The sequence below is a fragment of the Chiloscyllium plagiosum genome, unplaced genomic scaffold (assembly GCF_037043375.1).
Source record: "Chiloscyllium plagiosum isolate Xiang-an unplaced genomic scaffold, Cpla_swu_hap1 HiC_scaffold_15, whole genome shotgun sequence".
Taxonomy (NCBI): Eukaryota; Metazoa; Chordata; class Chondrichthyes; order Orectolobiformes; family Hemiscylliidae; genus Chiloscyllium; species Chiloscyllium plagiosum.
The window spans coordinates 63,489,588-63,510,381 of NW_028270153.1; the positions used below are offsets into that span (position 1 = coordinate 63,489,588).

The 20,794-nt window shown below is 44.1% G+C and overlaps 2 protein-coding genes and 1 long non-coding RNA gene across 3 annotated transcripts in view; 1 reads left to right on the forward strand and 2 right to left on the reverse strand.

Annotated features, from left to right (window-relative positions):
• The window catches only part of ctsz (cathepsin Z), a 61,642-nt gene extending 60,462 nt beyond the window's left edge, over positions 1-1,180 (reverse strand). The window contains exon 1 of the mRNA XM_087994990.1: positions 1,041-1,180. The gene's annotated coding sequence lies outside the window, so the exon portion shown is untranslated. The remainder of the gene's footprint in view (positions 1-1,040) is intronic.
• LOC148147672 (uncharacterized) overlaps positions 1-8,192 on the forward strand; it is a 25,045-nt gene extending 16,853 nt beyond the window's left edge. The window contains exon 3 of the long non-coding RNA XR_015759620.1: positions 8,101-8,192. This is a non-coding gene — a long non-coding RNA (uncharacterized LOC148147672). The remainder of the gene's footprint in view (positions 1-8,100) is intronic.
• Positions 595-20,584, reverse strand: sys1 (SYS1 golgi trafficking protein). The gene is made up of 4 exons (XM_087994993.1): positions 20,375-20,584; positions 17,178-17,489; positions 11,136-11,203; positions 595-1,665 (listed from the first exon to the last, which is right to left on the reverse strand). The coding sequence occupies exons 2-4, from the start codon at positions 17,337-17,339 to the stop codon at positions 1,425-1,427; spliced, it is 471 nt and encodes a 156-aa protein (XP_087851119.1). The 5' UTR covers positions 17,340-17,489; positions 20,375-20,584; the 3' UTR covers positions 595-1,424.
• Between the last annotated feature and the right edge of the window lie 210 nt (positions 20,585-20,794).

Here is a 20,794-nt window from a genome sequence, read left to right on the forward strand (position 1 = left end):
CATGCTAAATTGCCCATAGGGATGTGTAGGTCAGATGCATTAGTCAGGGGCAAATGTAGGGGAATGGGTCTGGGTGGGTAACTCTTCGGAGGGTCGGTGTGGACTTGGGCCGAAGGGCCTGTTTCCACACCATATGGATTCTAATTCTCAGTCAAATTTGTATCAGTGCGACTACTATCCTTTTTATTCTATGAGTCGTCACTTGTTCACAACTCTGTTGTGCAGCACTCTACAAAATGCCTTTAGAAGAGCACGCACCCCACATCAACCGCACTGCTCGCCAACTTTGTGTTGCCTCAAGAAACTCCAGCAAGTTAGCCAAACAGAATCTTCCCGTAGTCATCTGTGATTCTATTCCATTTATCAACGTTTTACTTACAGGATGCCTGAAAGTTGTTGGAACAGGTCTGTAATGGTGTCACGACTTTCATCATGAATCAGGCTGAGATACTGGAGGTGGACTATTGACATTAAAGCCGAACCCCAGAAAAAAAAAATCACTGCTATGAGGAGAGGTGAAAACTGAAACAGAGAGAAGGGGAATACCATATAGTGACGGGATAGAGAAAAATATGAATCAAGAGCTAAACCATCAACTTTCAATACTGCAATAAATTTATTCCTCAGTGAGTTTTAAACAAAATAGAGATTAAGCTGTGTTCCCTGCCAATAAAAAAATGGCACAAGGGTCATGGACTGTGTCCACAGGTCAGTCCCTCAAGTCTAGGTCCAGCCTTTAGTTTCAAAGTGCTTTTTATCATTCATTACTAAACTATTTTACACCAGATATATTTCAATATCAAAACAATGGTGCTTAATCTTTGCTTAAAAATCACTGAAAACTGTGCGGATATACCCAGTGTTACAACAGGCTCTAGGTCTCACATTTGAGAATGACAACATTCCTTAAATTTCCAAGTGTTGAGCACTTTTGAGGGTAATTTAGATTCAGAAATGAAGATTGGTGTAAACTCTGGGAAACATTCCAGCTTGACTGCAATGAATGAAGACACTGGGCAGATCAGATGACAAGTTCTTACCACTGAGGAGACGTAAAAGCAGAATTCTGCAATAATTCCAGCATGCTGCATTCTTAGCAAGTCTGAAAAGCTAAATCAATCCATATCCAGTCACAGGTGTCTTCCAGTTTGAACTCTGTTCACCAACTCTGTTCATCAGCCAACCAGATTTTGAATAGATACATGCTTAGAAAGGCTTATCCTTAAATAAAGATGCAGTTTACAAACAGTTTTCACTTTACACATGTTATATTATAGTGGCCAAAATAAGGATTCAATGTTATTGCATTGTGTAGAGAAGTCTTGTTAACATTGAAATTAAATATTTAACACTGGTCATTGGGCAGTTTCATTCACAATTGGACAAATCTGAGGTGCTGAGTGCTCAGGATTCTGCACAACGTGTCACAGGTTAGATTTGGGTCCAGTGTTCACGGGAATGGCCCTCAGTTCTGTCCGCATGCACAAGTACTCTCCTATCACAGCCATCAATGCAATGCACACAATGTTCACCAGCCACCAGCTCAGTGCTGTGGGAAAGTGTAAGTTGTAGATCCAGCAGCCCATGAAGTGGAAGATATGGATGGTCACAGTAAAATCCAAACACTGCTTTCCTCTTCGGATGAAATACCACAATCCAAGGGCGCTGGAGAAGAAAAGAGGAATAGATCATAGATGTACCTTTTAACAGAGCAGACTTTAACATATACTCTGGAGTTCTCAGCATTACGTTTACACTGAACTCCAGAGCATATGAAGGGATAGCTGCACTTTCAAGGGTGTGCCCAATTGGTTGGATGTAAAATATCTCCTCCAATCCACCAGCATGTTATTTCACAGTATCCTTATGGAGATTTGTACAGATTGTCAACCCACAGTTCTGTACAACTCATTTGTATTGTCTGGCAACTGCCTAGTCACTGTCAAATTCATTTCAGATCTCATTGTATAAACTGAAACGAAAGGAAAGCTATCCCTGTATCTCAGCCTGGGGTGATTTCAAACCCAGAGTGGCACTGAAAGGATAGTTTTATTTTACACCATCCCATCAATCCCCTTTTCTGAGCTCTCAAGTGATACAACACCAAGTTCATGAAGCTATCCACAACTAGCTGGAGAACAGCAGCATAGAGGTAATGTCACTGGAGACCTAAATAACACCACTACAAAAGCTGAGTGTTTAAATTTAATTAACAAACCTGAAATAAAACATTAATCTCATAAATAACAATCAATTGCATGACTACAAAAGCTAATGCCTTTTAGGGAAGGGAATCTGCAATCAATACAGAGCCTGGCCTACATGCAATTCTAGACCCACAGAAGTTGACTCTTCACTTCCCTCTGAAATGGCCTGGTGAGCCAGTCAGTTATAGGTTGCTCACCACCACCCACTCAAGAACAATTAGTGATGGACCACAGATATTAGCCTAATCACTACCACTTGAAAAGTTGTATTCCTTTTGGATAATGCTGTCCTCCTGAGTATTTCACAGGTAATTAAACATATGAGTATAGGAGCAAAGTAGCAAAAATGAGCTATTTTGGCAAAAGTAATTATCCTGCTTTTGGTTTATCCATCTTGCACTTCTCATTCGCATTAGAAGGCATATATAGTGCCTGTAAATATGCAACTCTACATTTGGTGTCATTATCTTGTTACATAATGAATTTACAAATGAGACTAAAAGGTACAAAAGAGTGGTATTGATATAGCCCTTTCATGACATCAGAATAGCCATTGCATTTCATAGCCAATGAAATATATTTTAAGTACACATTGTTGTAATATGACAACTGTGGTCCAATTTAAGCAAGTATAACTCCACAAACAACAATGTTTAAATTATGTTCAGCCTTAATGAGATAGGAGCTCATGATGTTGGGTTAGTATATTAGAAGACAGAGTTGGGAGAAAGAGGGCATTTTTAGGATGACAACACATAACTAATGGACTGTCATAGATCAATGATGGGCTGCAACTATTTACAAAATATATTAACGACTTGTATGACAGACATGAACTGGCTGTAGCCAAGTTTGCAGATGACAAAAAAAGACAGAAAGGCAAGGAGTAAGCATGACACAAGTAGTCTACAGAGGGTTATTGACAGGTTAAATGACTGGGGAAAAAAATTGACGGATTGAATTGAATGCGAGAATATCGGAGATGATACACAGTGTAAGAATAGAAGAACCAAGTATTAACTTAACTGGTGAAAGATAAAGAACAAAGAAAATTTACAGCCCAGGAACAGGCCCTTCGGCCCTCCAAGCCTGAGCCGATCCAAATGTACTATCTAAACCTGTCGGTCATTTCCTAAGCATCCGTATCCCTCTGCGCCCCACCTACTCATGCATCTGTCCAGACGCATCTTAAATGAATCTACTGTGCCTGCCTCTACCACCCCTGCTGGCAACGTGTTCCAAACGCCCACCACCCTCTGTGTGAAGTACTTACCGTGTGTATCCCCCTTAAACTTTCCACTTCTCATTTTGAAAGCATGACCTCTCATTATTGAATCCTTCACTTTGGGAAAAAGCTTGTCTCTATCCACCCTGTCTATACCCTTCATGATTTTGTAAACCTCAATCAAGTCCCCCCCCCCAATCTCCTTCATTCTAGTGAAAATAAACCTAACCTATTCAACCTCTCTTCATAGCTTGCACTATGGCACTAGTCAGACCAAAGGTGGAATATTATGAACAGTTTTGGTCCCTTTATTGGAGAAAAGCTATACTGGCATTGGAAGCAGTCCAGAGAAGGTTCATTAGGTTTATCTTGGTATTGAATGGTTTTCTTAGAAGAGGTTCAGTAGCTTGGACTTGCACTTATTGAAGTTTAGAAGGGGACTAATAACATAAATGCAGAGAGGTTGGTTTTCCCTTATTGGGAGTCTAGGACCAGAGGGCATAATCTGAGTACGAAATCACCCATTTAAGACAGAGAATCAAGCAGCACAGAAGTCGTCCTTCAGCCCATTAAGTCTGTACACCAGAAATAAGCTATCACCTACACTACTCCCACTTTCCCCACAGTTGGCCCATAACCCTGAATGTTATGACATTTCAAGTGCTCAATACATTTTAAAAGGTTGAGATCTACCGCCTTAACTGTCCTCCAAGATAATACTTTCCAGATATTTGGGCATCTTAACTGCAAAAACAATTATATCATTAGGAGCCACAATTAGGTATAATCTAATCAACGAATTGGTATACCTTAAAAAAAAATGAAGCAACACATCCAAACAAAAACAGAATCAGATAGAGTGCAGATGACAGACTACTGGGAAATTTGAGCTAACTACTTTTTAAAATCAACTACTGCCTATGATCCTGGAGCTGTAACATCTAAGCCGCATTTCACAATTTAAATTTGATATCCTAAAGGTTTCCAATTTCAGTGACTGTCGGCATAGCTGGCCAGTGACATTCATTAAAATGTACAAGATAAGGACCCAGGGTAGACCCTATTTTGATAAGAGGTTGCTCATGGCAACTCAACTATGTTGCTTTATAAGGACAAGGGCAGTTTTAAAAATATCATATTTATAGATACCAATTGATGCAGCAATATTACATGAATGTTTCATAGGAAACTTATTAGTCAAAAGTTGACATCAAGCAATATCAAGCCACATTAGAACAGATGGCCAAAAGCTTGTGCAAAAAGTTAAATATTAAGGATCAGCTGACAGAGAGATAGGGAGATAGAGATGTCTAAGAGAGGGGTTTTCAGAGCTGTGTGTCCAGGCAGCAAATAGCAGGGCTGCCAGTGACGAAATGTTGAAAATAATAGGATGCAGAAGAGGCCAGAATTGGAGGAGCAAGAATATATCACAGGGGTACAGGGTGGAGGTGGTTTGAGATTGGATCAGCAAGGCCACAGGGAGATTTGAAGGATGAGAATTTTAAAACTGGGGTGTTATCAAACCAAGTGAGAACAGGGCTGATGGGTGAATAGAACATATGGTACCATAGCTATTACAGACCTTACATATTGCTAAAAGGAGACTAAAAGTCTAAGCTTTTCATCTTGTACTCATCAAAATAGGATACAAGAACAGTATTGTAAAAGAGACTCTTTTATACAGAAGGAGAAGAGGGTGCTTGATTGGTTGGGCCATCATTACCATGGAGATGCAGCAACAGTTAACTGTCAATCTTAATTCTCAGGTAGATTCTGATCAGTTAAGATGTTGTCATGTGGGTACAGCAGAATTTGACTGTCTCTCTCACCCTTTTTTGATAAGATGTGTGTGTAAATTCCTTTTGCCTACATTAAACAGGTCATGAATATTTATGTATGTAACTTTTAGCATATGCACACTGCAGGCCCAATGACAGTCTTCAATTGGCTTCCAGTTTAACTCAGCACAGTTCAGATTGTTTAACAAATGATTTACAAAATCAGAATCGCATGTAATGGCGGATATATTTTTCTGAAACTTGCAAACACGGGTGCTCTGGTGCGAGCTACGAATGGTCAACAGGGCATCTTATTTCATACAGTCCACCAATCATAGGGAAGTACAGCCAACACACCTGGCATCACACCAGCACTGAAACTTGGATTACTCATTTGAGGGGTATGCAAAATTTACTTTGGCTTTGTGGCATCACAAGTTAGTGAAGAAAACAACTTGTGGATTTAATGTTTAGTTGCAGCGTGAGACAGCTAGTTTCATCTGTTGTGCAAAGTTTTTAGACACCTTTCCCAGTCAAGATAATGAGGTAGGAGAAAGTGAGGTCTGCAGATGCTGGAGATCAGAGCTGAAAATGTGTTGCTGGAAAAGCGCAGGTCAGGCAGCATCCAGGGAACAGGAGAATCGACGTTTCGGGCATAAGCCCTTCTTCAGGAATAAGGTAGACCAGGCACCATTCAGAGCCAAAAGTGGTGATTGTAGGCCCTTTCATGAGTTTGTGTGATACAGCAAGTGGCGATTTGATTAGATTATCTCACACAATCGTTTTAATTTGCCTTATTTCAGTGTTAAACGTACATGGTGAGCAGGTGGCTACAAGTCCTAATCACATGATTGTCAATAAAATTGATATTGTAGAATGTAGGATTGCTTCTCATGGTAACCAACAAAGTTGTTAGCAACAGCTGAACCTAGGAGTGATCCCATGGCAATGCCACCTAGGTGTGTAAATTAGTGTAACTAAAATGGAATTCAAATGCATAAGTTGCCAAGTTCATGAGTTTGATGAACAGAGATTCAGATGCAGGCAGTATATCTAGACTACCATGAAATAGTGACAGTGCAGAAGTCAATGGCTCCTTTAAGTAGTATATTGGTAAATAAGCTAGCAATGACAAAACAGCACATGAACATACTATTATTCTCAATATGTAGGTTTTGTATGGTCTTAAACATTAAGGAATCCTTCACAGTATATGTGGAAAACTCATTCGGAACAGGTTGCAACAACAGGTATAGCCATTGACAGATACAACAAGACCTTGTGTGTCTTGGGTAGCCCGTACATATGTAGATGGACTAAGCCATGCAGGTTACCAACCTTACCAACAAATGCCTCTTCAGCTTGTTCTCAAATTATGCCCTTCAACGCATCTCGTCCACATCACGCACCTCCACCCTCAGACCCCACCCCTCCAACCGTAACAAGGACAGAACGCCCCTGGTGCTCAGGTTGGTAGGGTGGAACGCCCCTTCCACCCTACCAACTTTTGCATCAACCAAATCATCCACCGACATTTCCGCCACCTCCAAACGGACCCCACCACCAGGGATATATTTCCTTCTCCACCCCTTTCCGACTTCCGCAAAGACCATTCCCTCCGTGACTACCTGGTCAGGTCCACGCCCCCCCTACAACCCACCCTCCCATCCTGACATCTTCCCCTGCCACCGCAGGAATTGCAAAACCTGCGGCCACACCCCTTCCCTCACTTCCACCCAAGGCCCTAAAGGAGCCTTCCACATCCAAAGTTTTACCCTGCACATATAACAATATCATTTATTGTAACCTTGCTCCTGATGCGGTCTCCTCTACATTGGGGAGACTGGATGCCTCCTAGCAGAGCACTTTAGGGAACATCTCCAGGACACCCGCACCAATCAACCACACCGCCCTGTGGCCCAACATTTCAACTCCCCCTCCCACTCTGCCGAGGACATGGAGGTCCCGAGTCTCCTTCACCGCCGCCTGGAGGAAGAACACCTCATCTTCTGCCTCGGAACACTTCAACCCCAGGGCATCAATGTGGACTTCAACAGTTTCCTCATTTCCCCTTCCCCCACCTCACCCCAGTCCCAAACTTCTTTTCTTCCCATCCCCAACCTCCTCTCATTTATCTCTCCACCCTTCAGGCACTCTGCCTGTATTCCTGATGAAGGGCTTTTACTGCACCTCGGATGCTGCCTGAACTGCTGTGCTTTTCCAGCACCACTCTAATCTAGACTCTCAAATGTGGATGTTCAGTCATAACCACAGAACCAGCCACTAGCCACAAGTTTGGATACAACTTTGAGGATAGTGTGCATTTCCTGAATGTAATCACTTTTGTTGACTATGACTTCACTTGGCAGATAATTAAGTACTCCTCAGTATACATGTACTGTACCTAGTCCGCCCCACGTGCTTTCAGTGCTTCAGCATCATTGGTGTATGCTGATTTATGAGGTGGTAACTGGGTAGTATGGTCTCTTTCAAGTTTGTTTTTGCATCCTAGCTCCAATGAGCACAAGATGAAAAATTTCAACTTCAAGTCTCCTTTTAACAATGTGTTAGAACAGTATTTCTCAACCTTTCCGTATTCAACGCCCCTTTCTTATCCTTGAAATCATGCAATGCCCCCAAATCACCGAAGTCTGTTTTTGCACATATAACTGCAATACACTGCAGTGCTGAAATCAGAAAACTTTTGTGAAATATGTTTTATATGCAACAAAAAACAAAATGTTATCATTTATTACTGTTCTTACTGTCCACCTACTTTTGGCTCACTCTGCATAAAATTTAGTCGGTGATAGCAAAATAGTCGATGCAATCCTCGTGGTTCATGTTGTCTTGCTAAATCATATGCATCTGGTTCAATTTTTGTCAAAAGCAATCTCAGGTCACCACGCTGAACAACATCCATGCGATTGCGGGTCTTATCTTGTATTCTGGCGACGGCACTGAATCCTTTCTCAACCAAATAAGAGGTAGGAAATGGTTGTGCAAACCGCTTTGCCTCTTCACTTAATAGCGGGAAACGACATCGGGTGGCATCTTGAATCCAAAAAAGCGGCTCACCCATTTGTGAAAACCGAATTTTCATTGTATTGTCATTTTGGAGCTCTATCATTTCTTCCTGAAGGCGAATATCCATTTATTCTGCGCATGAGATAAAGGGGTCAGCCAGCCATCAGGTGATCTCCATCTCGATAAGATCAGCAAATCGTATTTTCATATCATCCTGCAGTGCACGAATGTGAGCTGAGTAGATAAGTAATTGATCAGTAACATATTCCGCGATATTGTTTAAACTCGGGAACTGGTAAAACTCACGACGACTGATATTCCGATGAAAGAGATCAAGTTTCGCAATAAAATATGTAACAGCATTCCTTGCTTTTATGAAACTCTCATTATCTCCTTGTATCTGCATGATCAGCGAATTGCACTTATCGAATATATCCGTGAGATATGCACACAGTCGTGTTTTATGGTTTCTGCTTTCATACAAAGGTTTTCATTATTTCTGTGTAGGAATTCAATGATAGAATCGAACAGTTCATGGAAACGATTGAGGCATTTTCGAGAGCCATCTCACTTCTGTGTGTAGCAACAATGGCAGAAATTCATCTTCATTATCTTTAAAGAGTTGGTGGAGAAGTCGTTCATTCAGAGCATGTCTCTTTATATAATTTACCACATCTATCACCACTTGTAGAGAATGGTTGAGGGCTTCACTAAATTTCTTTGAAGCCGGATGCTGCCGATGGATAATGCAGTGTATTGTGAAAACATGTGGCACTTCTCTCTTTAATAATGTGACAAATCCCTGATGTTGGCCAGTCATAGCACGTGTGCCATCCATAGCACAAGCAACAATGTTTTTGAGGGGAACAGACTTTTTATCAAAATAATCCTTGACACAGTCGAAGATAGTCTTACCTTTGGTATCTGTTGATAGATCCAGAGCAAAGAAATAGTGCTTCTCATGTTTCATTTTTGTCGATGAAACATATGTACCCCAAAAGTAAAGCTTGATTTCCGCATATAGTACTTTCATCAATTTGTAAGGCGATTTCTTTCGATATCAAAAGGGAACATAATTTATCAACATTTGAGGCAATTTCATCGATGCGCCTTCTCACGGAATCGTTACTAAGAGGAATACGCTTGATAGTCATTGATGGTTCCTGATGTAGCACGGTTGATAATACTTCAGCAATAGTTGGAAGCACCAACAATTCACCCACGGAATGAGGTTTACCACATTTTGCAATTAGCTTCGCTATGTTATATGATGTCACAAGGCCATCCACATTTGTGGCTCCCATCTTTAAAAAAAGCAGTGGAAATCGTTGGTCGCTGATTGAATTTATTCTTTAATGTTTGAAAATATGCCAAATCTTTGTCCTTTTTGTCACTGTGTTGCTTTTCCAAATGTTTAATAAGACGGGAAGGCTTCATGGCCTTGTTGGAAAAACTTTGTTCACAGAGCAAGCACAGTGTTAACTGCTTATTAGACGGAGATTGAATAAAGCCATATCGCAAATAGTCCATGCTATACGGCCTGCACTTTTTCTTACTTGATAAGGCCATTTCTACACTGTTGCTCGAATACCCTGATGGAATCTTGGGTATTACCTTATAACGATAATTGTAAGACGCTCAGAAACGTGGCAAAATTTGATTGGCTAATTAGCTGAAATGTGTATTCATTCTGCCACCCGGTAGAACAGTTGAAAACCTGCGTTTTGTCTTCCTAGAAGCAACATGAGTTAGGTGATATTGATCTCGGCAGTAGAATCAGTGCCAACTGCAAACAAGTTCAAATGGTTTGTCATTCACAACAACCAATCAGTGCAACAACCAATCAGAGCACATGCCTCCATGGGTGCAGGGAAAATAACACTCGTGTTATGCGACTATCCATCTGCACACAGCAACGTCCTTCAAGGACACGGCAGTCTTCCAAATGATTGATAAGCTCTCTACAAAGTCGTTCAGTGCCCCCTTGCTGCCCCCTTTGACTTCAACACTCACCGAAGGAAGGCAAACGCCCCTCAGGGGGCGCTTCCGCCCCCGTTGAGAGACACTGTTTTAGAACATAGTGAGATAGGACACAAAGAGTTTTAACTTTATGGAATAACATTATTAAGCATTATTTTGTTGCTCGTCATCTGAAGGCCACTGGATTTCAATGAATTGCCAGTTAGAGACTAATGGCTTTGTATAGTTCAGAACAGCAGTTAGAGACCTGACTTGTTTTCCATTTACTTTTCAAATTATATTACATTCTCTGCAGGTTGAAAAACTTCTCTAAGTTGGCACATAAGGAAACCCAGTTAGAAGGCTATGTTAAAAAAGTTAAGGAAATACAAACAAATGGCAGCTGGTTTAACTGGTAATTCTAGTGATTATTTGATTTTTTTCCCCCTTCAAGATTTACATAGGAAGGAAATGGCAGAAGATAAACTGCTTCTTCAGAGAACCAGTGCAAAACTGTGCCAAACGGCAGCTTACTGTGCTGCAACAATTCCATAAATCTGCACTGCGATGTCCAATATTTGGAATTAAATTAATTAAATCTGGGGTAGGTGCACGAAGAATTGGTCAGAGAGGGAGATAAGATAATGTTATGCAATTGATATCTTCTAAATTACATTCAGCAGGAAGTCACAACACTAGGTTTTGGTCCAACAAGTTGATTTGAAATCACAAGCTTTCGGATGTGAAGCGACTTCACCTGACGAAGTAGCAGCACTCTGAAAGTTTGTGATTTTAAATAAACCTGTTAGACTATGACCTGAGGTCATGAGACTCCTGACTTTGTCCACCACAAGCCAACAGCAACATTTCCACATCATTACATTAAGTAGTCCTGCAAACTCCTACGGTCTCTTTTTCAACAGTTGTGTATGTACTCACCATGTGAGTGAATTGAGGACAAATGCCATCATCGATAGCCTTCCCTGAGCTGTGGAAAATCCCAGCACCTAAATTACAAACAGGACCAATATAAACAGAAAATTTTTAAAAAACACACGCAAAGACCAAACCACTATTGAGATACCATCAAATACAACACAAACAGACTCTGCTTGAAGCTGGTCACAAGGTTTGCCACAGAGTATATCCACTGTGTTGCAAAAGACAATTGAAATTTAAAAAGAAATGTGGTGTTTGAAGAGGAACACGCAGTTCACATATTACTCCCTCCAGACTCCAGTTGGCATAATTCAATCCTGTATGCTGCATATAGCGATGCAGGCTTATCTGGGTTGGAGAATTATTCAGAGCAAAGGCTTAACAACAAATTAAAATCTAGTTAAGTATTTCAGGTGCATAGGCAATTTTATTCTTTTGCTGTTCTTGACCAGTTTTAAATTATAAAATATAAGAGTAGGGGAACGCACAAACATCTAGAGATATTCAACTTAGATACTTCACTTAAATGTAGATACATATGACCATTCAATGCAAATCTTTCAATGCCTTTGTTCTCAGGTTACAGTGCTGCCACTGGGATTTCAGTTATGCATGATGGAGGCATGTGAAGTTAACAGTATTTTTGAAACAGTAACAAGTAGCATCAGGAATTGTGGACTGTGTATGCATGATACATTACACTGTTGGAAAGTGGAGAGAAAAAGTTTAAGCAACCTTGTCTCCTTAAAAGATACAAGTTTTAATTGCTTTAGATTAGCACAGCTCAAGGTCAGACAGCTATTACTGTTAGGTAACAAAAAAATGGATAACAAAGAATTATTGAATTTGCTGCTTAGAGGAAAAATGAACTTTATTCAAGAAAAAAAGATACCTCTGATAGTGTAAAGTAGAACAACCTCTCAAAGTTTGATATGGATTAGGTATTGCAATGTCATTATGAATTTTACTGCAAACCTCCCACACAATACAAAATGGATAGCTGTTCAGTGCTAAGCCTCTGCTTTCTGTATTCTGCTATTTTAACTGACCCACATGGTGCCATAAAAGCTTGAGTTCTAATAGTTACATTACTGCCCAAAAGACGACGTATGAATTTTCATCAGTAATGTTTCAGTAATCTCTCTAGATCAGAAGAAACAACAAGGCTATTTCAAAAACTACTACAAAGTGCAATTATACCTTGCAAATGATCAGACTACTGAAGGAAGCACTTACTGGACAAAAATCAATGGATATTTCTCACATCCTTCTCACCAACATGCCCACTCCCCGTCAAAGAGAGAGAACATCCTTCCATTATTCTATTAGTGCTTGGGAGATTTGCCTTTGAGAGACTTGCCTCATGTGATCTTTGCCCTTTCATGAAATATCTAGAATGCGTTACAAATACTGAAGATGCAAGTTAGAGTTGCCTTTCATGATAGCTGCAAGTTGGCCAGCACATCCTCAGATGCCAGGTTGACGTTATTCCATGAATATTGAGGGTTAGCCAAAAGTGGTAACAAATTTCATTAAGCACACATCAAATTCTGCATCAAGACAGATTGCTTGTCAACATTAAGTATAGAAGTTGGGACATGTTGCAGTTGTACAGGATATTGGTGAAGCGACCTTTGGGAGTACTCTACATAGCTCTGGTCGCCTTGCTATACGAAGGATATTATAAAATTGAACAGAATGATTTACCAGGATGCTGGGGACTGGATGGTTTAAGTTATAAAGATAAGCTGGGATAGTTTCACTGGAGTGTAGGAGGTTGACGGGCATAGATGAGGTGAATAGCAAAGGTCAGTTCCCTAGGGTGGGGGAGGAATTCAAACTAGGGAGCATATTTTTAAGGGGAGCGGAGAAAAATTTTAGAAGGGACCCGAGGGGAAACATTTTGACACAGAGGGTGGTTTGTATGTGGAATGAATTGCCAGATGAAGTGGTCGATGCAGGTACAATTACAACATTTAAAAGACAGGTCATGTTGCAGGTGTACAGGACGTTGGTTAGGCCACTTTTGGAATATTGCGTACAATTCTGGTCTCCTTCCTATTGGAAGGATGTTGTAAAACTTGAAAGGGTTCAGAAAGGATTTACAAGGATGTTGCCAGGGTTGGAAGATTTGAGCTATAGGGAGAGGTTTAATAGACTTGGGCTGTTTTCCCTGGAGCGTCGAAGGCTGAGGGGTGACCTCAGAGGTTTATGAAATCACGAGGAGCATGGATAGGGTAAATAGATAAGGTCTTTTCCCCGAGGTGGAGGAGTCCAGAACTAGAGGGTATAGGTTTAGGGTGAGAGGGGAAAGATATAAAAGGGACCTAAGGGACAATGTTTTCACGCAGAGGGTGGTCCGTGTATGGAATAAGCTACCAGAGGAAGTGGTGGAGGCTGGTACAATTGCAACATTGAAAAAGCATCTGGATGGGTATATGAATAGGAAGGTTGAGAAGGACCTGGGCTGGGTGCTGGCAAATGGGACTAGATTAGGTGGGATATCTGGTCGGCATGGACTAGTTGGATCGAAGTGAAGCATCAAACTGCACAGTATGCATTCATTGTCAGGGAAGAAGTAGATAAGATAGTGTTCTGTCATGTACACACTACCTGTGGAATTGTGGTCATTGTTCATGGCAGGACATACCATACTGACCTTTTACCTTCCAAGCTAGAAAACTTCTTTCTTTGTTGGGAGCATAGCCTAAACATTGTTTTGAGAATGCAAATTTACCTAATATCTGAACCCTCTTTGTGGGCTAATAATCAAAGGAAAAATGAAAAGCTAAACATCTGCACCTTGTCAGTTACAAAGTTGCTTGCATGAACGAAACACTAATTCCTTAAGGGGACTCCATTCCTGATTTTGTGTCAAGTTTACTCCTGAGCCTTTAACTCTCAAAATTGTTAACATTAAGCCATCCAGCAGGGTCCAAATCATTAATGTCATGGATCAGAGAGAAAAAAAAATAAAATTAATTGAAGGCTACCTCACAACCTGCTCCAGTGTTGAATGTCATTGCCCAGGATGTCAGCTCAATCCCTGAGTGAACAACCTTCCAATTACCTACCACACCTCCATCACTAAACTCTGGTCACAGTCATGACACTCAACTAGACTTAACTTCACCTTAAATCTTCCTCATTATCCTCTCACTACAACCTTAGTTAAACATTCTAAAAAAAAAACACACATCTAAGCTTAAACCTGTCAATAAAACCTGGCTCCCATCAGCCTCCCAAAATCACTTACATTTTCTTGTCATAGTGACACAAATTTCTAATTCCTCTCTGGCCACAGGACTGGGGGACAGCTAATATGGTTTCACTTTTTAGGAAGGGTGGTAGAGATGAACGAGGAAATTACAGACTAGTGAGTCTCACATCTGTGTAGGGAAACTACTGAGAAAATTCTGAAGGAGTGAATTAACACCCACTTGAAAAGACACAGGTTAATTAGGGATAGTCAGCATGGTTTTGACAGAGTGAGACCATGCCTAACAAATCTGTAAGAAATTTTTTTTGAAAATGTAATCAAGGGTGTGGATGAGAGAAGTCCAGTTGACATAGTTTATATGAATTGTATCAAATCCTTTGACAAGGTCCCACATGGGAGACTGATTGAGACCATTAATCCATATGGAATTGAGAGAAACGTGGCAAGATGGATCAGAAACTGACTTAGTAATAGGACACAAAGGGTAGTGGTAGAAGGCTGTTTGAGTGATTGGAGGCTGGGGACCTGGCCATGTACCACAAGGATCAGTACTAGGGCTCTTAGTGTTGGTTATATACATAAATTACACAGATGAAAATGTGGGTGGAATGTTTGGCAAGTTTGCGGATGACACCAAGATTGGAAGAATGGAAGATAATTTTAAGTTACAGGAATATATAGATGGGTTAGCCAGATGGGCAGTGCAATGGCAGATGGTATTTAACACTGGTAAGTACAAGGTAATGTACTTTGGAAGAAACAAGATCTAAAATCCCTTCAGCCCAAAAAGTCCACACCGATCTTCCGAAGACTAACCCACCCAGATCCATTCCCTTACCCTATATTTATCTCCAACTAATAACCTACACTATGGGTAATTTAGCGTGACCAATTCACTAAACCTCCACATCTTTGGATTGTGGGAGGAAACCGGAGCACCTGGAGGAAACCCCCACAGACATGGGGAGAATGTGCAAACTGCACGTAGACAGTCGCCTGAGGATGGAATCGAACCCAGGTCCCCAGTGCTGTGAGGCAGCAGTGCTAACCATTGATTAGAGTGGTGCTGGAAAAGCACAGCAGGTCATGCAGCATCTGACGAGCAGGAAAATTGATGTTTCGGGCAAAATCCCTTCATTAGGAACGAGGTCTCATTTCTGAGAAGGGTTTTTGCCTGAAACATTGATTTTCCTGCTCCTCAGATGCTGCGATATGCGATGCATTTCCAGCACCACTCTAATCTTGAGTCTAATCTCCAGCATCTGCAGTCCTCACTTTCGCCCAGTGCTAACCACTGAGCCACCGTGCCATCCATGACCAAGATGAGGTAGGTTTTTTTTCCCCCCTTTTATTAATTCATGGGATGAGGGCATCACTGACTAGGAAGCAATCTATTGTCCATCCCTAACTGCCCAGAGGGAATTAAGAGTCAAGCACATTGCTGTGGGTCTGAAATCACATGTAGGCCAGACGAACTAAGAATCGCAGTTTCCTTCCCTAAGGATAGTAGTGAGCCAGATGGGTTTTTCCTGACAACTGACAATGGATTCATGGCCATCATTAGATTCTTAATTCCAGATATTTATTGAATTCAAATTCCACCATTTGCCTGGTGGGATTCAAACCTAGATCCCCAGAACATTATCTGGATCTCTGGGTTAACAGAGTTTAGATTAGAGTGGTGCTGGAAAAGCACAGCAGGTCAGGCAGCATCCGAGGAGCAGGAAAATTGATGTTAAGGGCAAAAGCCCTTAATCAGGAATCATTCCTGCTCCTCGGATGCTGCCTGACCTGCTGTGCTTTTCCAGCACCACTCTAATCTAAACTCTGGTTTCCAGCATTTGCAGTCCTCACTTTTGCCTCTCTGACAATACCACTAGGCCATCACCTCCCCACATTTAATGAATGGAAGGACACTGGAGAGCTTAGAGGAACAGAGAGATTTTAGGTTAATTATTCATAGATACCCGAAGTCAGCAGAACACGTGAATAGGATAGTTAAGGCAGCACATGGAACACTTGCTTTCATCAGTCATGACAGAGCACAAGAGCAAGGAGTTAATGTTGAACTTAGAGTATTAGTGATGCCCCAACTAGAATACTGTGTGCAGTTCTGTCACCTCATGACAGGAAGGATGCAATAGCAATAGAGGGGGTACAGAAGAGGTTCAGGATATTGCCTAGCATGGAGAAATTGAGCTATTAGGACAGTCTAGGTAGGTTTATATTTTCCTTTAGAGCAGAGAATATGGGGGCGGGGGGGTGCGGGAGGGGGTGTGTGAGGAACATGATTAAGCTGTATAATATTGGATGAAAAGAGAGCAGTTGTTCCTCTTGGTTGAGTGATCAATCACAAAAGGGCTGAGTTTTAGAGTGAGGGGCAGGAGACTCAGAGGGAACTTGGGAAAAAACCATCACCCGCTGAGTTAAAAGGAATCAGGGATGTACTGCCTGGGAAGAATGTGAAAGCTGGATAACTTACAAACTTTAAAAAATATTTGGATGAGTATTTCAAATATCATAACATTGAAGGATATGGGACAAGAACAGGAAATTGGGATTAGTGCACCTTCAGTGATAGTTATGTCGCTGCAGGCACAATGGGTCGATGGGCCTTTTCTGCACTGTATACATCTATGAATTTATAAAGCACTACAGCAAAAAAAAAGTCTGAACAACTCATCCATAGTATGTTTCATTTTACCTCCTTCCCAGAAAATAGGAAAAATCCACCGGTTCAAACCCCTCCAAAAAGAGATTTTTTTTGAAGAGCTGCTAGTGTAAACAAAAAGCACACTTCAAAAGCTTTAATTTTTGTTTACCTCATAGCTAAATACTTGATCGAGTGAGCGACTGTTCTGTACCAGGCTGTCCACCACAGCCAACCAAATGCCGAGGAAACTGTAATAGATGCATTGCATCAGGATAATCTGAGATATGATAAGAATGGGATCCCATACGTAGCTGCGGAAGTGCCCGGCCATTCCCACCGCACGCTTTGTGAACCAGTAACAAGAATAATCACTTTCAGTCTTTAGTCATTTGGAACATAATGCTTCCTGGGGCTAAATGCCAGCAGAAAGATTCAAAATGCCACAGCTACAAAATCCAGAAGAGAGATGCATTCACCACACCTGAAGGGGAAAGAGAAACAAATACTTTTAGGTGGCAAAATAACATTTAACATATCATTCAGTAGCCACCACGAATTCATGGCTCCTTTGAGAGAATATTAAGAGAAGTTAGTAAAAAAAAAACTAATTTCTGTGCAAAACACAGAAACTTCTAACAATCAGTAGTATTAGGATAGATACAAGCCATTCAGCCCCCTCAAACACATGCCACAATTCAACTTCATCAAGGGTGATCAGTACCTCAACCCCATTTACTTGTCTTTCATATTTTCATGTCCTTCGCCCCCTCCCCTCCCCAAAAAATCTATTAAGCCTGGACATAAATGTCAGTATTCTGTATTATAGTAACAATGAGAAACATTTTAAACACCTCAATTAGGTCACCCCTCAACTTTTTAAACTCAACTGTACTTAAACCAAAATGTAACAAAATTCAATGCAACACTCCTTACCACTGTAATGAATCTGCACTGTAAACCAAGACCAATATTAACTCCTCAACATTGTTTCATGACTTTGGTTTTGCACAGAGTTTTGACCTGCATATTCATGCTAAAGCATCTGGTATGGACTTTAATCCATATGCTTGTAACCCCAAAATAGCAATGCTACCAATCAAGTTACAGCTGACAAAAAAGTATGCAGAGAAAGATTTGGTCAGTCATTACTGCAATACACACACAAAACAAATTTACAAATTTTCAAATTATACTTGGTTTGAATCGACTGAAACATGCTCTTTTGCACATGTTCAATAACAAACAAGGCTGCTGTATTATTGATAAGCTAGATGCTGCCTATATTTCATGACAGTAAAACATGAGGAAGAACAAACGTCATACACCATCCTGAAGATGACCAATAGGTACAGGAACAGAAGGCGGCTGACTGGCCCATTGGGTGATCCACCATTCAGCTAAATCATGGCTGGTCTGATCATGCTCAATTCTACTTTCTTGCCCTTTTCCCCATAATCTTGGATTCCATTAATGATTAAAAATCTACCTCAGTCTAAAATATTGTTAGCAACGTACCCTCTACCGCGCTCCATAATAAAGAATTCTACATGATTCACTGTCGCCAGAAGAATTCCCTCCCATCTGTGTTAAATGGAAGACCCTTACTCTGAGACAATGTCCCCTACTTTTAGACTCTGCCAGGGGGAAACAAACTCTCAACATCTATCCTGTCAGGTCAAGAATTTAACTGTTTCACATAAGGGCACCTCTCTGTACCCAGGATATAGGAGGCGATGGGCCAGCAGTGTTACCAAGTAATGTTCTGGGGACTCAGGCTTGAACCCACCATGGTATATGGTAGAATTTAAATTCAGTAAAAATCTGGAATTAGGAGTCGAATGATGACCTTGAATCCACTGTTTTTGTTAGGGAAAGCCCATCGGATTCACTGATGTCCTTTTGGGAGGGAAGACAGACGGGGGGAGTGCGCGGGATGGGGACAGACGGGGGAGGATGTGTGCAGGATATGACACACGGGAGGGCTCTGTGCAGGATGGGGTGGGGATAGATGGGGGGGGAAGTGTGCGGGATGGGGACAGACTGGGGGGGGGGGGGGGAAGTGTGCGGGATGGGGACAGACTGGGGGGCGGGGAAGTGTGCGGGATGGGGACAGAGGTGGGGGGGGAGGGGGGAGAGGGGTGCGCGGGACGGGGACGGACGGGGGGGGGGGGGTGGGGGGCGCGCGGGACGGGGGGGGGGGGGTGGGGGGCGCGCGGGGCGGGGACGGGGGGGTGGGGGGCGCGCGGGGCGGGGACGGGGGGGTGGGGGGCGCGCGGGGCGGGGACGGGGGGGTGGGGGGCGCGCGGGGCGGGGACGGGGGGGTGGGGGGCGGGGACGGGGGGGTGGGGGGCGCGCGGGGCGGGGACGGGGGGGTGGGGGGCGCGCGGGGCGGGGACGGGGGGGTGGGGGGCGCGCGGGGCGGGGACGGGGGGGTGGGGGGCGCGCGGGGCGGGGACGGGGGGGTGGGGGGCGCGCGGGGCGGGGACGGGGGGGTGGGGGGCGCGCGGGGCGGGGACGGGGGGGTGGGGGGCGCGCGGGACGGGGACGGACGGTGGGGAGCGCGCGGGACGGGGACGGACGGTGGGGAGCGCGCGGGACGGGGACGGACGGTGGGGAATGCGCGGGACGGGGACGGACGGTGGGGAGTGCGCGGGACGGGGACGGACGGTGGGGAGTGCGCGGGACGGGGACGGACGGTGGGGAGTGCGCGGGACGGGGACGGACGGTGGGGAGTGCGCGGGACGGGGACGGACGGTGGGGAGTGCGCGGGACGGGGACGGACGGTGGGGAGTGCGCGGGACGGGGACGGACGGTGGGGAGTGCGCGGGACGGGGACGGACGGTGGGGAGTGCGCGGGACGGGGACGGACGGGGGGGTGGGGGAGTGTGCGGGATGGGGACTGACGGTGGGGGGAGTGTGCGGGATGGGGACTGACGGTGGGGGGAGTGCGCGGGACGGGGACGGACGGTGGGGAGTGCGCGGGACGGGGACTGACGGGGTGGGGGGGGGGGGAGTGTGCGGGATGGGGACAGACGGGTGAGTGGGGGAGTGTGCGGGATGGGGACAGACGGGGGGGGGATTGTGCGGGATGGGGACAGACGGGGGGGGGGCGGATTGTGCGGGATGGGGACAGACGGGGGGCGGGGGGCGGATTGTGCGGGATGGGGACAGACGGGGGGGGGGGATTGTGCGGGATGGGGACAGACGGGGGGGGGGGGGGGGGAGGGATAGAGGGTGAAGGTTAGAAGCTGAAAGGCAGTTTGGGATGGGCTGGTGTTGAAAGCCCTGATCTCGTGGCCGCGCTGCAGGCCCCTGTCACCGGAGGCGCCCTCCCACACCTGAGAACCCACGAGAAATAGCACCTACCTGGGCAGGCCCTGTGTGGAACGGCAGGTCAGCGGAGCCCCTTCGCGGCCGGGGGCCGGGGTCCGGGGGTGTCCTGTCGGGTGAGGGGACCCTGTCACATTGCCGACCCAGGGTGGGGTGTGGGTCTCGTCAGTGCGGTCCCGGTGAGGGGGTGGGGAGCCCTTTCTGTCGGTGATCACCACTGTGTGTGGGGGGGGGGGGAGGGGTGAAGACAAACAGCAAGCGACGCAGCTCGATCCGGGTCCTCCCGGATCACCGGAAACACGCGGCCGTCTGACGTCACTTCCGTCCCCTCCCTCAGGTGACGGACGGTTGGTGCCTTCGCCTTCGTGTGCAGCTGCTTTACCCCCACACCACGTGAGCGCTCTAACGCACCGACGGTTTTTACTGCAGCGAAATCTGTTCCAGTTCTGTCTCCAG